The following is a 19,584-nucleotide window of genomic DNA, read 5'->3' as shown; positions in this document are numbered from 1 at the left end:
TGGTTTCCTTTGACACGGAGCTGGTGAGACTGCCACACAGCTCATGCATTTTACAGTTCTCTGGAGAGCTAACAATAAAAATCAAGCCAAGAATAAACAAGTGCAAGACAGATCTAAGCACCTTTTTTTACTATATTTTATGTCATTAACTCTGAAGAAACCGTCACACTGTTCAAAATATTAAAAAAAAAAGGGTCTTTTTAATACATTCCAAAATGCATTTGGAAAACTCCAGCTACCTGACTTAAGAAAGTATAATGGAATTTTATATTCTTTTACATACACAGCACTGCATTAAGAACAATGACACTGACATTCATTATCTTCAAATTATTTCCTTTCATCAGTTTCCTTTAACTCCTCTAACTTAAAAATCGGGGATTTGTCATAGCCCATGAGATGGTTATAGTCCTGAGGATTTGGAAAAAGTGTCGGATTAACAAGCATTGATTTTGTTTTTGCATAAAATGTTGTAAACATCTTGGTGATGTCTGGAATCTTTACATCTTTCTGATGGAAAACAGTTGCTTTTTCTGCCAAGATGGCATTGTAGGTAATGGCTGTATAGGTGTCCTTTTCATCTTTGTAATAGAGTCGGATCACATAACCTTTTGTAAGGACATGCAAAGTTACTGGAGTTACAAACGTAAAAAAACCGATCACCCCATAAAAGGCAGCTTGCATAAGCAGACTTTCCACTCCAATACCACTTTTGAGCATGATGTAGGGCATCATGAACAGGTTGAATATGCTGGTGGAGTAAGAGAAAAACCTCACACCTACATAAAAACAGAACAAAAAGAAAACAAAGGTTAACACTTAAGAGGACAATCTTCTCTACAATTACATATGGTCTGCTATCATATAACAATGGCATTACTTGAACAGATGAAGTTACTGAAAACTCCCTTCCCTTTTTTTTAAGCTCACAGAGAAACTCTTGAAAGCTCAGCACTGTCTCAGTGTCATCATTCTGATTTGTTTATATGTTCACGTTTCACAGAGTATTCATGATGGGTTTATCAAAGCTGGTTGCTGGCTCTGTTTCTGATGCAGTCACTACCACCTGTTACGCACAACTATGAAGTTCTTACTTCACAGGCAGTTACCAAACGTGGTCAAAACAAACAAAATAAAGGCAATACATAGCACTCACTTCAAGTCACATACCTAACACTGTCTTTGCCAAATTTCCTTTATAAACTAATCTTCCGTGTTCTGGGTGTTCGTGAGGGGGGGATGTGCTGAGACTGCGAACAGCCACTCCTTGAAAAGACGTAACCTGGAAGATGAAAGCAGTACATGGCCAAGCGACATCAGTACTACACTTTATATCTACCTATCTATATATACACATATATATGTCTGTATACGTGTATGTATACACACACACAAGGTTTCTCCTTGCCCTGAACCTGTTCCCAGCATCTTAGACTAGGGATTAAAGTTAGGTTACACTACAAAGCATCCCACTAACCCCAACTGCTTCAATAATCTTCCGTGTAAATATTCCAAGTTAGCACTAAATGTATGCAACCCCAATGCCAAAAACTCAGCCTGCAATCAACTTACTCGTGGCTTTGCAGGGAGATATTCACGGCACCCACACTCACTAGCTCTCTGATCACGGAATCATGGAATGGTTTGGGTTGGAAGGGACCCTAAAGATCATCTAGCTCCAAGCCCCCTGCCATGGGCAGGGACACCTTCTACTAGACCAAGTTGCTCAGACTTCTATTCAACCCGGTCTTGAACACCTCCACGGATGGGGCATCCACTTCTCTGGGTAACCTGTTCCAGTGCCTCACCATCCCCACAGAAAAGAATTTCTTCCTAATATCTAATCTAAACCTCTCGGCTTTCAGTTTGAACTCATGGTCCCTTGTCCTGTCACTATATGTCCTTGTAAAAAGTCCCTCTCCATCTTTCCTGTAGGCTCCCTTCAGGTACTGGAAGGCTGCAATTAGGGCACCCCTAAACCTGCTCTTTTTCATCCTGTACAAACCCAATTCTCCCAGTCTTTCCTAACAGGAGAGGTGCTCCATCCCTCTGATCATCTTCGTGGCCCCTCCTGAGGACTGGCTCCAGCAGGTCCATGTCCTTCCTGTTTTGGGGATTCCAGAGCTAGACGCAGCACTCCAAGTGGGTCTCACCAGAGCACAACAGAGGGGCTGATCTCAGGTACGTCCCGAATGCCACCTCCCTTCTCTCCTCAGACCCGCACTTTCCGTTAAGGACAAAGCCGCAAAACCCAGGGCCCCGCTCCTCCCCTCGTCCCCACATTACACACAACCTGCTGGGGCCCGGCGGCGGGCAGGGCGGCCCGGCGGCGGCAGGCGACCGGGAGCCCGCGTTGCGCGGCGCCCTGGAGCCATGTGGAGGCCCGGCGGCAAGCGGCGGGGGCAGCGGCGGCGGGGGCGGCCCTCCGCAGCAGCAGCAGCAGCAACATGGCGGGGCCGCGGCCGCACCGGCACAGCGCGTAGTGGTGCCGCACCGGCAGCCCCGATGCGCCGCCGCCCCGATGCGCTTTGGTTCCGGCCGCAGGAAGGGCCCGCCCGGCTCCGCGGCGACCCCGGCAGGCCCCGCATCAGCATCGCCGGAATCCCAGGATCACTCAGGTTGGAAAAGACCTCTGAGATCGAATCGAACCTATGACCAAACACCGCCCTGCCTACTAGACCATGGCACTAAGTGCCACATCCAGTCTCTTTTTAAACACTTCCAGAGACCGCCCTGGACGGCCCATTCCAACGTCTAATCACCCTTTCTCTGGAGAAATTTTTCCTAATATCCAATCTAATCCTCCCGTGGTGCAACTTGAGGCTGTTTCTTATTGTCCTATTGCTTGTGTCTGGGGAGAAGGCACCAATTCCCACTTGGCTACAGCATCCTTTCAGGTAGTTGTAGAGAGAGACAAGGCCACCCCCAAGCCTCCTTTTCTCCAGGCTAAACTACCTCAGCCGCTCCTCATAAGACTTGTGCTTCAGACCCTTCACCAGCTTCGTTGCCCTTCTCTGGACTCGCTCCAGCAACACAATGTCTTTTGTGAAATGAGGGGCCCAGAACAGGACACAGCACTCGAAGTGTGGCCTCACCCATGCTGAGTACAGTGGACCATCACTGCCCTGGGCCTGGTGGACACACTATTCCTGATACAGGCCAGAATGTCACTGGCATTCCCGGCCGCCTGGGCACAGGCCGGCTCACATTCAGCCGCTGTCGAACAGCACTCCCAAGCCCTACCATGGCGGGCCTAGCCCTGCCCCCCAGGAACTACGCGCCCCAGCATGCACCGCTCTGCTCGCGCGGCATGCCGGGAGTTTGGGGCGGGGCCGGAAGCGGCGCGTGCCCGGGCGGAAGCGCTCGGAGGCAGCTGGGCCTACAGCGCGGCCCTGCGAGCGCGGAGGGAGCGGCACCAGCGGTGAGGGCCGGGACACCCTGCGGGCGGGGCAGCCCCTCGGGGAGCCGCCGCGGAGGGCAGCGGGCCTCGCCCCGCTCCAGGCGGGAGGGGGCGGGCGGAGGGGCCGGAGCGGCCCCCAGAGCCGTCGCGGCGTGCGGGGCGCGGTGCCAGGCCGGGGTTCCCCCTCCGGGGTGGTGGCGAAAAGCGCATGTCTCCCCCCAGAGCCTTTTCCTTGGAATCCCGGCGCCGCCGGGAAAGGGGCTCCCCGGAGCTGTGCTGTGTTTGAGCATCGCTCCCAAACTCCTGCCGTAAGTGACGTTCGCCCTTTTCCTGCGCCAGGCCCTAGAGACGGGAAAAGCTAAGGCCGAAAGAATTTAGGCTGCGCCTCCAGGGTTTGTTGTGCCAAGGTGAGAAGTGTTGGTTAAAGTGCTTTGGCTCTTTGGTAAGCAAAGCAAGGAAAAGGGTGATACGCCTACACGTAGCAATAAAAATAAGCTTTTGCGTGCTGTGTGTTCCTCAAAGGGAGGTTCTGCTTTAAAAAAAAGGGAACCTGAGTATTAGTAAGTTATTGCTGGCTTCATATATATATGTGTTAATGTGTGATGGTGATGCTGGCAGTTTGCCTTGACAGCCAATTTAATCTCACATCAGGTAACTTTTATTAAATATTTATTAAGTACGTTTGGTACTGTAGATTTAAGTTAAACTTTGCACTGTGGGGAGACCTAGATAGTCATATGCCACTTGTTTACTTGGCTTTGATGAAATTTGGAAGCAAACCAGAAAAACAGATAAACAGGCAGGCGAGAGACCTTTAAGATAAGAACCCCTTTGGGCACTTATTTCTGAGTAATTCCTTACGTGCTTCCAATTTACTCCTTTTGCTATAATAAGGACCAAAAAAATTTGGGGAGGATAAACATTTATTAACTGAAGAGTTACTTAGAAGGAGAATAAGTTTTTATTAGTTTTTCTGTAGTATATTGGCTACCATCTTTGCACATGTAGCACGTACCTTATGCCTTGGGATCAGCCTTTTAGTGTGCTTAAGTTATAAAATTTTTGCTGCCATGTCCATTGGGAGCTTTAAGAGAATCTTTAGAAACTTTTAGTACTTCAGCACTTAGTTTTTTTCTTGTGGCATCAGAGAAAAGCCATTTGAGATTTAATTTTTTTTGTGCCAGGGTTGGTAATGAAAAGATTTAGATAGTTTCATGTAGTCCTAATATGAAGACTGTTAACAGTGGTGCAGTGAGGTAAATGAGTATCTTTTGAAAGGATACTCAGCTTCAGGTGTTTTACTGTGTTTTTTTCAGAGTATATTACAAGAAACCTTTAAGTTTTGTCATAAAAGTCCGGGTTTTGTCAGGTTACAATAAAGGAGTTTTTATGTGCTTTGACAAGTTCTCTTTGCACCTAGAAAGGTTTGGGATTTAATTATCTTCACTGTGGGGTAGTTTACATGACAGTAGTTTTTGATTAATGCCTGTAAAAAGAGGGCAGTAATCCATGCCCTGTAAAGTTTTGCAGCATGCCAGCAGCCTTTGTCAAGAGCTTACAGTACAGGACTTTTATTGTATGTTTGGAAAAAAACAGTTAATGCTCCTCTGCCTGTTTGGTTGGTTTTTTTTTCTTGAAACTTTCTTGGGAATTACTGAGAGGGAAAGTTTCCTTAGACAGGAAAAGAAATCTTAACTGGGATCTTTGATGCTCCATACATGGTATCCTGTCACATCACCAATCTCAATTAACATTCACCTTTAGTTTACCTTCCTGTTGCATTCCAGTGACCCCAAAAGTTTGAATTTTAGTGCCTGTGAGTATGGAATAGTGAATCAGCTGATTTGGAAGTGATGCTATGCCAGTTACCCATCATGTTTTTTCAGAATATGCTTCGATCCCTACTTACATTAGTTATTTTTTGATGCAGAGAGAGTAGTGAATGCTGAACTGAAGAGCGGTGTTTTTAAACAGATTGTTGTACAGGATAGGAGAGAATTTAGCATTGAACAATAGGAGGCTTCTGTTGCAACACATAGCAGCCTTTGATAACTGATGAATTCTTATTGATGCCCAAATGACACCCAAAAAATTGTCAACAGTTGGCTTCTAAACTAACATAGGAATTGTGAAGGAATTTATTTGTGTTGTTTGCCGCACATTTTCCTGAAAGTGATAGTTTAGAGTACAGAAATGTCACCAGCTAAGCAATACAAAAGCCATGTGCATGTGCTGTACCTGATGAGTTGGAAGCCATTTGAGTTTCCTTGAACCAGAATGTGATTTTTTTTAAAGAGATTTCCTGTGGGATCAAAGAATCTGAGTGCTTGAAATGTTTGCATAGATTTAATTTTCTTGTACTGACCAGAACAGAGCAGTGGGGTTCTGGAAGCCGTACAGTGGTTGTATGCGTTCAGCTACATTAGTGTTCAGCTACATATGTCCTTCCAGTCTGTTCCACTCTCATCAACATACAGCATGTACGAGGAAATGATATTCTGGATTTTCTGGGAAAGCCTGGGAGATGAGCTCGCAGCTTTGGGAGTGAGGTGGGACGGTCGTGGACGTGCTTCGATTTTGTTCGTGCGTTTGATGGTCAAGAGAAGCAGGGAGGAGATCGAACTAAACTCACTACACCGTGGTATTTTTTTAGAGCTGTAAGAAGATGTTAAAGTGTGCAAACAAGAACACTTGCCTGGTGTGGCTTAGTTGCTGTGTTTTGTGACACTTTGTTATAGTCTAGTTGTATTGTATTCTCCCTCGTAGATAAAAAAGTGGCATATGCCTTTTGTGTAAACTTTCCCTTAACAAACACAGGTTTTGCTAATTCTTTTTTTTTTTTTAAGGAGGCAAAGCTGAACAGCATTACCTAATATATATGGTTTTTAGAGATTAAAGTCAGGGAGCTGATCTACCTAATTGGTAATGTCACATAAGCTTCTTGAAGGTTCTTTGCCAGGAGTCTGGAATAGTCAAGTCAAAAATATGTAATAAATACAAGTTCTCAAAACTTGGATTGTTCTCTTCCCAACTGCTTCATTGGTGAAGTCAGAGAGGGGCAGCTATAAAATTTGGAAAAGTAATTAAAATATAGGTAGTTACCAGGCATCTTCAGAAATCTCAGAGTCTCTTTCTTCATATTGGCTTGGCAAATGCTGTTGCTTGTGCTGCTTTAGTTATACAGAAGGAAAATGTAGTGATATGCTTTTCAATAAACATTACATTGGAAAAGACACTGTAAGAAAATAATTTCTTGGAAAACAACTGTTACGACCCGCCCCAGAAAAGGGGGGGGAGGGGGGTTAACCCAGGTTCTTATTAATAAATCCCTTGGGGTGGATTAGAGTGAAACGACACTGAATAATTGGTGTTTGAAAACATATATGTAGGGTTTATTTTAGAACAATTTTGGGTGTTATCATCTATATTTTTCATCTATAGCAATATGGCATAAAGATAACCTTTAGGGAAAATGCATAAGGGAGAGAATGGAAAGACAGGATAAGGGTAAGAGGGAGAGTAAGGGAAAGAAAAGCTGAGAGTGGAAAGATGTCTATAGTCACTGCCCACGGGGTCCAGTGATGAAACTTGGTAGTTGCAGCTTCCATGTCTCTCAGTTGAAGTGGTGACCTTGATCCGTTGGGGGTGAAGGAGGGAAGCCCCCACACTCAAGTTATGAGTTGTTATATCCATGGATAGTGTCACAGGCCATGCCACGAGCCTCCAACGTCTCCTGGGCCTACGCAGAGTTCCTGTGAGGGGCCTGGTAGAAGGGTTTTTCCCACCTTTCAGAATTGGCAAGGGGATGGGCTTTAATGGGCTGTGCCATGAACCTCCAACATCTCAGACAGGCCAGCGCAGAGTTCATGTGGAGGGCATGGTAAACATGGCTCTTCTCGCCTTTTCAGGGCTTGACACCTTCAGCAGCACTGGAGGGGGAGATGGACCCAGCTGCCCATCATAGGTATAATGCAAAAGCCTACAAAAGTCTCCTGGCAGTCCTAGAATGCATAAATCATTAACTATTTCAGTCTCTGACAAAAACATACAAGGTTTTTTGACTCTCTTGTTTCTGACCTCTTATTTAAACCTTAAGGCCATGCTGTTGTCAAGTAAAAAAGATTGTGTAGAAAATTTCCCTCCATACTCTTTTTACTATGTGCACAATTGAGAATTTGTGAGTGACAATTATTTCTACATCCTTTATATTTCTTGTTTACGTTCATTTGTTGGACTTAAACTGAGATACAATGTTGGCATAGTTCTCCCTATTTGATACTTATCTTTTTAATGAATTTTTATATTTATCTTCATTCCCGTTTTATTTTGCTGTGCTGAGTAAGGAAGACTAATTTTTCTTTTATAAAATAAGCTCTTTGGTCATATCAGTAGCTCCTTCCTGTAGTTCTTGTAATTTGAACTTCTTTTTCTTGAAAACAGGAATTCAGAATTGTGTGTGGTATTCCAGACGAGTTGTTGCTCTTGTGCAGCAGTGCTCATATCTATCTCTGTTGCAAAGAAATCCTCAATGTGCATTTTCCTCTTTGTTCCCCACCTTTTTTTTTCCTTTTGGTCCCTTAGAGCTGCAGTTTATAGTTGACCACAGAATGTCTATACTCCCAAATAACAAGCCCTGACTACCTGAAAGAAGATTGTATTGGTCCCTATGTACAGGAATCTTGCATTTCATAACATTTAATTTCATGAGTTTCTAGTATGTCGTTTTTCAAGACTGGTCACTTGTGAGTTGTGCTTTGTTCCCCTTTTGTTGCAATGCTTTTCTCTTCCATCTCATCCAAATCTACCTATTGTTTTCTGGCAGCACTGTTTAAAATAAAAGTTCAAGATATTTTTTGAAGGAACTAGTAGTTCTTTTCTAGCCCAGTTGTTCCATGTTTGCCGTACCATACTGTATGCTCGTAGTCTTGTAGCTAATTTCTTTCTCATTTTAAGATTACCTCTCATCATATTTATTTAACCCCATATGATGTAAGAGTCCAGATTGCATCTTTTTTTCAGGGAAAATGATTGATTAATTTTTAGGTATTGGAATAGTTCAGTGTGTCCTAAATCTTACTAAGGCTTGCTATATTTTTATCCTGTTTTCCTTTTTAGAACAACTGAATTGAGACCACCAAGCCTGATAGGTTTTTTTCCTTCTTTGTTAACTGCTGTATTTTTTTCCCCTCTATAATCATAGCACTTTTCATTTGATTTATTAAAATGCTCATTGCATCTTTTTGGGACAGCTCTAATGTTTTTTTTGTGTAGACATTTCCTTTCAGTTCTCCGCTTTCAGTGCATAAGCCTCCTCAAGTTACGCTTTGACCTTGCAAGCTCTTAATATATCTGCATTCCCACTAACTAACCTGTCTTTATTCCTGTATTTAGTAACAGTACTTGTATTGTAAACCAAGGAACATTTTATCCTCACCAGCACTTCCAAAAAATAGTATCGCTTCCATGGGGTTTTTTTAATTATTATTATTTATAAATCATAAGTGGTTTCACTACTCTTTTGGAATATAGCGAAGGGTTTTATGGCTAGAAAAAGTGATAACAGAAGTGATCCTCTTCTGCAAAGTAGAAGTAATAATGTAAGGTATCTCTTCAGTTCCTCAGCAACAGATACTCTCCAATAAGATGCTTGATTTCCCACTTACAAAAACTGTTGGAATAGGGTGAAAGATCCCCTCAGTTTTGGGCCCTAACTGTTCCAGCACCCAAATGTAATTTCCTTACATGAGTTCCTGGAATTACTGAAAATGGTGAAGGCATTTAACACTCCAAAGACAGCAGCAATGTAAGTGAAGGATGAATTTCGCTCATTTCTCCACAGACAATTAAAAACTATTGGTTATGTGTGTGTAGTTTGGTTAGGTGTACATAACAAACTACTCTCTTGTATGGTTCCGAACCATGGGTCATCTACCGCCACCACCTGCATCTCCTAGAACGCTTCCATCAGCGCTGCCTCCATACAATCCTAAACATCCACTGGTCAGATTATGTGACCAGTACATCTGTTCTAGAACAAGCAGCAGTCAGACCATGTTGCTGAGAACACAGTTGCATTGGGCAGGGCACATCTCAAGGATGAAGGACCACCGCCTCCCTAAGATCCTGCTTTATGGTGAACTTGCCACCGGCTGCCGCATGAGAGGAGCCCCAAAGAGAAGATACAAGGACTCCCTGAAACAACATCTCAGCCTTGGCCATATTGATCAACATAACTGGTCTACTCTGGCCTCCAATCGGGAGGTCTGGAGACACACCATCTATAATGCTGCTGATGCCTTTGAGAAAGCACACAGGATCACTCTTGAGGAGAAAAGACAATGCAGAAAGAATCGTGTCTTGCAGAATATACCACCTAAGGAGTCTTTCTGCTGTGCCTTTTGCAACAGGACATGCCTGTCTCGTATTGGCCTTTTTAGCCACCAGCGTGCTTGTAACAAACGTGGGTAGAGCCCTTCCCAAATCTTCGTTCACAAAGCCTAGCCATGGATGGACATAACAAAGTGCCTTTTTGTGAAAGGTGGAGGCAACATTCAGGCTCTTTAATATTTGTAGCTATAAAAAAAGGGAAATGGAACAAATCAGTATCAAAGTGCTGTGGAGAAGTGAAGCTATCAGCAATAGCAAAGCGATGTCTGTAGTGCTTCTTCCAAAGCTTGCAGCTTCCTCAGCTTGCTTACATTATCTTACTGAACTATTACCAGAAACATAGGAGGGAGGGAATATGGGGAGTGGTCTCTATTCTGGTCTCTTTTGCTGCTCTCAACCCTGAATATCAGCTGGGAAACCACCCAGGTTCCCTGGTGCTGTTTTCCTGAATCTGTGGGCACACAATAGCAGTTCATTGATTTTTACTTGGTTAATGTTTAGAGAGCAGCTGTTGACATGAAAGAAGTTTTAGGACAGCAGGTGGGTGAGTGGAATTTCTCTTCCAAAGTTTTCTTTTCCACAGCAGAGATGCAGTTCAGGGTAAAGAAATGTAAGTTGTGTTTGAACATGTTAGATTTGTTTTGCACTCTTTAGATTCGCTTTCATGGAGAAATACGTATGCAGCAAGCTGGATGTCAGTGTATAAGCTATGGAAGCTCCTGGTTAACTTACCATGTGAATACCTACATTAAATGTCTGAAGTAGATTATCTAGGTGACATGGGTTGTGGTATCAGGAACTGTCAGTCTCCTGGGAAGAACAGGTTTGAGGCCAGGTATTTAGTGCATACCAATTAGACTGATCCCTGAGCCTTGTCTTCTCCAGCCTAAACAACCCCAGTTCTCTCAGCCTCTCCTTGTGTGACAGGTGCTTCAATCCCTCAGTCATCTTTGTGGCCCTTTGCAGGACTCAGTTCAGTCTGGCACGTGCTGGACCCAGCGCTCCAGATGTGTCCCACTAGTGCTGAGTGGAGGGGCAAGATCACCTGCCTCAACCTTCTGGCAGTGCTCTTAACAGAGCTCAGGGTGCTGTTGGCCACCTTTGCAGCAAGGACACACTGCTGGCTCATGTTCAACTTGTCCACTAGCACCCCCAGCTCTATTTCTGCAGAGCTGTTTTCCAGCAGGTCGGCCTCTGGACAGTACTGGTGCCTGGGGTAATCTTAACCAGGGTGCAGGGATTTGCATTTTCCATTGGTGAACTTCATAGGTTTCCGTTTTCAAAATGGACTGCTCATCAACAGTGCATGCTGTGTATTATCATATTCTTTTCTGAAGAGTGTTTATGATAACATAAAGACTAATAAACGAAGGTGACTTTAAAATGCTACTGCTGACTCAAAATATTGCCTCTTGTGTTTTTTCAGACGCTCCTATTGCAAAATCTGCAGTTGAAAAGGAATATTTTTTTTTTATAAGAAGAGAATGGGTAAGTTCATAGTCTTAGAGTGTTTTCTGCTTTCCTGTGATTTGAAGCATTTTCTCTCTCACATTAGTAGAAGAGTTGGATTGTAAGACTTTAAATGTAGATCTTGTCACTGTTTTTCTTGCAGCCTCAAAAGTAAGTGGAACTTCCTACAAATGTTTTGTGGGAGAATTTTCTCAAGTGACTGTTCATTTATGGAAACACTTGTTCAGAGTGCATCCATCTAACAAAACATTTCACTTGCTTAACATGCATAGTCCTAAAAATGTACATGCTAAAATAGGAATACCTTTAGGCTTTTATCGCACTAAACTTTTAGATAGTGGACAAGAAAATTTCACTGTGTACTGTTTTAAGTAATTCTTTGCTTGTTTGTTAGCTAAGGTCAGCCTGTTGAATTCTGGCTCAAGAGATCATAGTAAGAACTGATTTCTGGTAAATTACATTGTGTGTGATATGACTATGTCTGAAACTGTTGTGTCTACCTCTACAAATGACTGGTTAATGAAATGTGATTGGACAGATTCTGATTTTATCTGTACTTTTTCTGAGTGTATTTTAGCATGTTTGGCACTGGCAGTACTTTACTAAAATTGGCAATAACTAAATGGTAATTCAATTTTAATTTCAAATTCACAAAACAACTTGATTGGGGGAATGTTTTGCTTGCTATACTGGCAGCAGTAATTCAGCTTTTAAAGATAGCGCTGGTTGGATAGAATAAATGAAGGAACAAAAAGGGAAGAGAGTAAAGGCTTCTGGATAAGAAAAGTAAAGAGTGGGTATTTAGCGGAACAGAAAAAGCACAGTCAAAACTGCTGTGGGGAGAATTTCCAAATTTCCTTGGGTTTAGTGCTTTGGTAATTTCCCTGTTTTCCACCAGAACATGGGTGTGCACTAATGCTGTGTGGTTCTGGGTCTGGTTGGGCAGTGAGGGAAGATGAATCTTCATTTCTTCAGTACAGGAATACTGACTGCTTTTATTCTCACCTGTGCTTCAGAAAGTACTTTTTTCCTTGCAGTCTGTGTTTTTAAATATCAGCTATGTCTTTAGGTAACTTTTAGCAAGTTTTAGTATGATAAACATGGCAATAGCCTTACAGTGGGAATCAGTAGAATGTTCAATTCACTTGAGAATGTCTAAAGGAAAACTTCATCCGTGCATAGATTTTAGAAATCATGACAGAATTTGGTGATGGAGGAATGAAAGAGATGTTGAAATTCTACCTTGTGCAAAAATTCTTACCTTAAAACAGATTGCTGATTGTTTCAGAAGAGATAAACTCAGTTAGAGCATGGCGCTAATAAAGCCAAGGTTGTGGGTTCAATCCCCTCATTCACTTAAGAGTTGGACTTAGTGGTCTCTGTGGGTCCCTTCCAACTCAGAATGTTCAGTGATTCTGTACAAAGTCCTCAAATATGGAAAATGCTTCTGTCTTATTTCTGGTTGCATTTGGATTCTTCATTTTGCAAACGTAGTCATAGAAGAGACTGCAACTTGCATTATTAGTGTTGTGAATCAGTATATTGTGTTCTCAAACCATTGTCTTTTTTTCCATCATAGATGGAGAAGAGAAAACATATGGTGGGTGTGAGGGCCCAGATGCTATGTATGTGAAGTTAATATCCTCTGATGGCCATGAGTTCATCGTAAAAAGAGAGCATGCATTGACATCAGGAACAATAAAAGCTATGTTGAGTGGACCGGGTAGGTACAAAAGATTTAGTACCTTCACATTCTTTGCTTTCACTTTTGGACAGTTTGATATTTTATCATGCAGTGAGTGAAAGTTGGAATAAATGATAACTTTTCCAGATCCTGCCTAGTTCCTGTTTCCAGTAGAACAGTCCACCTCTGTGGGGTATTGTGCTACCAGACTTAAAATTGAACTCTTCTTTTGGAAAGTCAGTGATCGTATAGTATCACTGCTACTAGTTTCTCATGGTATGAGAACTTGAGGGTATTACATGAAATGTGTAGCTGTCAAGTTCAAAACGAACAAGCTGGTAGTTTTTTATTGCCACCTCCAGTGCAACTTGTATTCTGTATGGAGTTAATTTTCTGCATAACAGGTCACGTGGTTCTGTGCTTTAATTTGTGACCAAAATAGTGCTGATAACACACCTCTGTTTTAGCTGTTGCTGAAAGGTGTTTTGCATGCACTCCAGGCCTTCTCTGTTTCTCACTCTACCCCCACCCAATGATTTTCCAGACAGGAAGGTGTGCAAGAGGTTGAGAGGGAACACAACCAAACAGATGACCCAAACTAGTGAAAGAGATATTACATGCCATATAATATCATGCTCCAAAGTTAAAAAGAGAGCGGAGGGAATTAGGGAGGTGTAGTGGGTTGACCCTGGCCAGATACCAGGTACCCACTGAAGCCGCTCTCTCGCTCTCCCTCTGCAAGTGGACAGAGGAGAGAGGAAAAAAAACAGCTAAGAATTCATGAGTAGAGATAAGAGCTTGGAGAGGTCAGTGATTGAGTCTTGTTTTGCCCATGAAGGTAATCAAAGTGTGGACAGTACTTTATATTTATTACTAACAGGATAAAAGCCAAAGAGTGAGAAATAAAACAGTCTTAAAAACACCTTCCCCCCACTCCTCCTTCCCCCCAGCGGTGCAGGGGGACAGGGAATGGGGGTTGCAGTCAGTTGTGATTTCTGCCACTGCTCAGGGAGAGGAGTCCTTCCCCTGCTCCTGCGGGGTCCCTCCCATGGGAGACAGTCCTTGATGGTCCTCTCCAGAGTGAGTGCATCCCTTGGGCAGCAGTTCTTCCCAAACTGCTGTCCCGTGGGTCACTCCTCCATGGGGTGCAGTCCTTCATGAATGAGCTGTACCGATGGGGGTCCCCCACAGGGGCCACAAGTCCTACCAGGGAAAACCTGCTCCAACGTGGGCTTCCATCTCCATGGGCTGCAGGTCTCTGGCAGGACCCTGCTCCATCCTGGGACTCCCACAGGGTCACAGCCTCCTTCATGCATCCACCTGCTCCAGCATGGGCTCCTCCATGGGCTGCAGGTGGGTCTCTGCACCCCGATGTTCCTCCATGGGCTGCAGGGGCACAGCTGCCCCACCCTGGTCTGCACCACGGGCTGCGGGGGCCTCAGCTCCGGCGCCTGGAGCACCTCCTGCCCCTCCTTCTGCACTGACCTTGGTGTCTCCGTTGTTATTCCCATGTTCTCACTCTGCTCTTCCCTGGGTGGAATTTCTTCTGCGCAACAATCTTCTTTTCTTAAATATGTTACCACAGAGGCGTTACTATTACTCCTAATTGGCTCGACCTTGATCAGCGGCAGGAAGTCCATCTTGGAGCCGGCTGGCATTGGCTCCACGGAACAGGGGAAGCTTCTGGCAGCTTCTAACAGAAGCCACCCCTGTAGCCCCCCCCACTACCAAAACCCAGCCACAGAAACCCACTACAGGAGGTTAGCCACCTTTTGCTTGGGAACTGGCTGGGCATCAGTCTACCCATGGGAGGTGATGATTACCTTTGCATGACTTGTTTTGTTTTCTTTCTTTTCTCTCAACCCACCAGTTTTCTTGCTTTTACTCTTCCTTTCCTCTTCCTTTGTCCACAGCTAGGGCAAGTGATCAAGTGGCTGTGTGGTACTCAGCTGCCTAGTTGGATTTAGGCCACATGTTCACAGCATCCTATGGCAAGGAATTCCTGAGCCTAATGATGAAAGTTAGCTTTCCTTTGAGACAAGGGTAGATAAACTTACAGAAGGGAAGGACCTTGTGTGTTATTGAATATATGAGACTATGTCTGGGTTAAGAAGTGTCTAAACTAATTTTTGAAGACCAAAAGGTTTGGAGGAGAGAACAGGGAGAAGTTGACTCAGGCTTTCCCTCTTCTTCACCCTCATCTTGTGTCTTCACCTTTAGCCACTGGAGTGGTGGGCAGTGGGCTCTGTGGAGCTCGGATCTGAATATGGTCATTCTTCTGTTCTCTTTTAGGTTCTGGTGAGGAGGATTATTGGAGAGATCTATTTGTGTAATACATTTTAAAATTACTTAGTAATACTTGGACAAACTGAGCAATTAAAATTCTCAGCTTAATGTTCTGCTGTTATTTTAGTGGTTGCATTTGAAAATATGTAAAATGTCTTTTGTGTCTGATCCACTCCATGTTGTCCTCCCAGACAGGCAAGAGGAAGAGTAGTTAAAAGACCTGCTCTGAATTTGTTCAACGAAGGAATAAAAGGCAAAGTAACCTGCTTAGAGGGCTAGAAACTGACTCCGTAAAGGACTCAGCATTCAAGGATATTTTGTCTAAAAACTAGCAAGATAAATGCATTCACAAGGGAAAGTACTGTTGCTGTCTAGTTCAGTAGGTCATAATTTCACTGATGTTTAAGTGTTCTGTTCCAGTGCTGTGACATGGCCAATATGCTAACATTTCTTCTGTTGCTTCCAACTGTTCCTGTACTAGAATTCAAGCCAGATTGCCTTCAGTGCATGCAGATACTTCTACACAAATCTGTGTAGACATTAGTAAATAGTTCTGCTTTGTAGTTAGAAGGAGATGCCTACAGAAATAATGGGAACCAAACACTGCTAGTCTTCCAGAAATATGGAGTTCATGTTAGTATTTTTTGTGTTGTCTTTCAGCTTATTGAAAGTCCAGAGATGTGAGGAAAAGAGAAACAAAGATAACAGTAGAAAGGCTGTGGGATGAACCATAGGATGACTTTGTATCATCCAGGTTTCATAGTTATAGGCACTATAGAAAGCTAATTTCTAATGTACTTGTGTTTTGAGATTTGAGCTTTGGATAAATTCTTTAATATCTAATAGCAATGAACTCGTACTGTATGTAACCTTTCCTCCAGTACAACTAGAGTTTCTCTATCCCTGCTGCCTGCCTGTCTTCACAACTTACCAAGTTAATGCATCTTCGAGGTTTCAGCCCTTTTGTCAAATCTGCCCCAAACTGAGGAATTCAAAGCTAGTGAGTCACAGAAGGGACTACTGCTAGGTGTGCATGTGCAGACAGTGCATCTATAAAGCTTTTTTTTTTTCCCCTTGGTTAAGACAATTAGAAATTCGATGTCTTTTTATTGTTGTTGTTACTGTGAACTTCAGAACCTTTAGGACTGAGCACACTACAGTTTTACAGCACATATCAGCTATATTAGAAGTAAACCTAAATTTCTGGTGTAGTTGTTCAGAATATTGTTAATAGGCTACAGCCAAAATAAACATTTTGTAATGCTGGGTATCTTAATATTTTTGAGAGGTTTGAATATGGCACCTTCTGCTTTACAACGAAGAATCTAATACCCTGGAATATGGGACTTATGCAGGTCTATTTAGAATGTGTTGTATTAGTGTACTAGTGTGTTTCATTTTGCAGTGAATTGAGATTCTGACTTTTGCTTTGGTGTTCTTTTGTGTTGTTTTTTTTTTTTTTTCTTTCTACAGGACAGTTTGCAGAAAATGAAACAAATGAGGTCAATTTTAGAGAGATCCCATCCCATGTCCTATCCAAAGTATGCATGTATTTCACCTACAAGGTCCGCTATACTAACAGCTCTACGGAGATTCCTGAATTCCCAATTGCACCTGAAATTGCACTGGAACTTCTGATGGCTGCGAACTTCTTAGATTGTTAAATAAAATAAATTATAATAAAAAAATGTAAAACTTTTTTCAGTATTTAATACATGTAGTTCAGTTAGTAACTTTTTTCAGATAGCATGTTGCGTGTGTGCTGTTGAGAACTATAAAGTTCACTGCAGAGGCAGTTGCCTTCAGTTCTTTTGCATATAGCAATCATTCAGTTGGAGTTTGTTTTGCTGCTTACACAAATAAGGACCTTTTCACAAATAAACAAATATGCCAATTAGTAGATGGCTATGCCTTATCCTTTAGGTGTGGTAGAACTTTCTTTTAATACAATGAGCATAGCGAATACTGGAGTTAAGTCTCATATTCTCTAAAAGGTAATTATAGTTACATACGAGTCGCTGTTTAGGGTTTCTAACTTTCTCTTGTTTTTAAAGTTTCTAAACATCTGAACTTAATCTCCTTTTTAAGATGGCTGTCCTTTAGAATAGTTACACTAACTAGATTAGAAGTGCCCTCCCTAGGGTTTGTATACTGGCAGTGATATTCCAGTTAGGGTGAAAGTGGAGTATGTAGGAGAATGTTTAAGAAGGCTTTTAATTTAAGTCATAGTATAGACATATGTAAAGGTGTACTTGATACATTTTTCTTTTATAACATAAATTTACCCTGTTAGTAATTTCAAATATTCCGGTCACTTATCTGTGCAGTAAGACTGTGATCCTACTGACAGTGACTTTTAAGGGGAAAACTAACTGTTAAAATCTATGTATATTATCTTCTGTATAACATATAAGGTTATTCTTAATATACTGTCACTTGACCCGATAAGGATTTTATATGACCTCAGTTATGATTTATTTCCATTGTTCTGATTGTTTATGTAAAGTCTGTATTTAATCTTTAGAGAAGTAGTCATTTAAATTTTGTAACATAGCAGCTGAAAAGGTATCAGTTATCCTACCTTTTACCTCTTCCTTGACCTCTCCCTTGTATCCACAGAAAAAGACCCTAAAATGTTGGAGGTCTTTTATATTTGAAGGAAAGGGCATTAAGCAGATGTTTAAGGAGCTGTTTTATAAATTTCATAGGTCTTTCCAATGTTTTTACAAATATTTTAGGGGAAAAGGATTGGCAAGCCACTGATGTAATACTAGAGTGGAACACATCATCTCTTGGTAGTTCCTGCTGGCAGTTGCTTGTATTATGAGTTCTTTGTTCAAAGCAAGTTTCCATAAAGAGGAAAAACCAAACAACTTGAGACAAGAAGTTGTTTTTTGTTCAGCTGCAGCCTGAAGAATGCTTCTGCCAAAACCGTGTGTAAATGAGAATAAATCTAATGCATCATGAGAAATGATGCAAGAACAATGTAGTTTGTTTCCATCAGCCACCTGTGCTTCAGCTTTGTTTTGATCAAGAAGTGGTTGTGGTCTATCATGGAAAAATCCCGCCGACTGATGGTGGGACCTCTTTCTTGATGTATTAACTCATGGCTAATTTAGAGGACTGAAACTCTCCTCTAAACCTGTTTGTCAACATAAATACAACTTTGAGGAGATTTTTCTGGTTGAAAACTAAGTCATTTACAGAGACTATGCTGTCTGCCCATGGAGGAGTTCAGTTCTGACAAACGAAATTTTATTCTGGGCTTAAATAATGCTTGATAGACAAGCTGACATTTATCTATGTGTTGATAGATTAGCTGACATTTATTCACATCACATACTTTGGCACAATTTAGTGTGTTTAATGTGGGGATGTCTGTGACCAGATTGGTTTTGCACGATAAAGCTGAAGTGCATTGCAGGGTAATTCTCTGGAATCCTATGTGTAAGCACCGTGGTCAGTGCTGTTAGTAACTCATTTTCAAGAGCACTAGAAAGATAAACCAGAGATACCCTGCTATGCTGCTTTTGTTAGAGCTGCTAGGAATACCCTAAAAGGTCAAGGAATACCGACATGGATATTTTAGTCACAACTACATATCAATCTGAAGGAGTCTTAAGTTCACTGGCCATTTTTAATAGTTTTAAGATTAATGATCTGAGGCCTAAAATTATATAGTTTGAAATTAAAGCAAAAAGTATGTCATTTTTTTTAAATGGTGTTTTTTCTTTTTTTTTTCTTTTTTTCCCCTTTTTAAGCATTCCAAAACAATTTCCTGTTAAAATACATTGCATTTTATGATTCTGTACTTCAGCAGTAAGGTAAAATAGCTGGTTTAGCTCTGAATAATAATTTTGTTGGTTTTCTTTCAGCTTAATGTATCATACAATAGCTTTGAACACTCAGGAAATGCAGTAGTGTCCCAGAGCGCACTATTTGCAAAACCACCGGCTGTTGAAACTAAGCAGATTTCTAAGTGGGAGGGGGGCAGAGGGAATTAGTGCAATTTCCGTGATAGTTCCATGGGTATGCTATTATCAGACAATTGGAAACTTACCACGCTTAACCCTTGAGTTCTAAATAAATTTCAAAGTTGAAAATTTTTAAACCTGTGTTTCTTTTGATTTATGACTTCTCAGAGGAGGTGTTCACGTGCAGAATCATAATTTTCATGGCTATAGTATATGGCAGTGTAATTAGTATTTAGGTAATAGGTTGTGAAACTGCATGTATAAAATTAAAGGTGGTGGGGTTTTTTTCATAGTTCTAAAGAGTTTCATACATTTGAAGTGTTTGGATATCTTAGTACTGCTCTGAGTTACAAATATCCACAGTTCTCAGAAACAACTAAGTA

At 42.0% G+C, this 19,584-nt stretch overlaps 2 protein-coding genes across 5 annotated transcripts; one reads left to right on the top strand and one right to left on the bottom strand.

Annotated features, from left to right (window-relative positions):
* Positions 1-101: 101 nt before the first annotated feature.
* On the bottom strand, positions 102-2,416 carry TMEM70 (transmembrane protein 70; the record flags this gene model as incomplete). The annotated part of the gene is made up of 3 exons (XM_027638922.1): positions 102-779; positions 1,171-1,282; positions 2,294-2,416. Coding segments are annotated over 3 exons (684 nt in total), but the record flags the coding sequence as incomplete, so codon positions are not given.
* Positions 2,417-2,517: 101 nt separating this feature from the next.
* Positions 2,518-16,939, top strand: ELOC (elongin C). 4 transcript variants are annotated; one of them, XM_027638478.1, is made up of 5 exons: positions 3,331-3,421; positions 3,740-3,807; positions 11,214-11,275; positions 12,837-12,980; positions 16,701-16,939. In XM_027638478.1, the coding sequence occupies exons 3-5, from the start codon at positions 11,272-11,274 to the stop codon at positions 16,889-16,891; spliced, it is 339 nt and encodes a 112-aa protein (XP_027494279.1). In that variant the 5' UTR covers positions 3,331-3,421; positions 3,740-3,807; positions 11,214-11,271; the 3' UTR covers positions 16,892-16,939. The 4 variants fall into 4 exon arrangements, with proteins under 4 accessions (XP_027494282.1, XP_027494280.1, XP_027494279.1 ...); XM_027638477.1 differs by having other exon boundaries at positions 3,346-3,421; positions 3,623-3,807; XM_027638481.1 differs by lacking the exons at positions 3,331-3,421; positions 3,740-3,807 and adding an exon at positions 2,518-2,618.
* The last annotated feature ends 2,645 nt before the right edge of the window (positions 16,940-19,584 follow it).

Source organism: Corapipo altera, unplaced genomic scaffold (genome assembly GCF_003945725.1).
Source record: "Corapipo altera isolate COAL_440 unplaced genomic scaffold, ASM394572v1 49, whole genome shotgun sequence".
NCBI classification, from domain to species: Eukaryota; Metazoa; Chordata; class Aves; order Passeriformes; family Pipridae; genus Corapipo; species Corapipo altera.
Note: the sequence above shows the minus strand (reverse complement) of the source record. Positions and strands in the feature narration are given on the sequence as shown.

Bases quoted from the DNA above. Each gene is read 5' to 3' on its own strand.
- ELOC (XM_027638481.1), top strand. The intron at 12,981-16,700 runs GTAGGTACAAAA...TTCTTTCTACAG, and splicing joins AGCTATGTTGAGTGGACCGG to GACAGTTTGCAGAAAATGAA.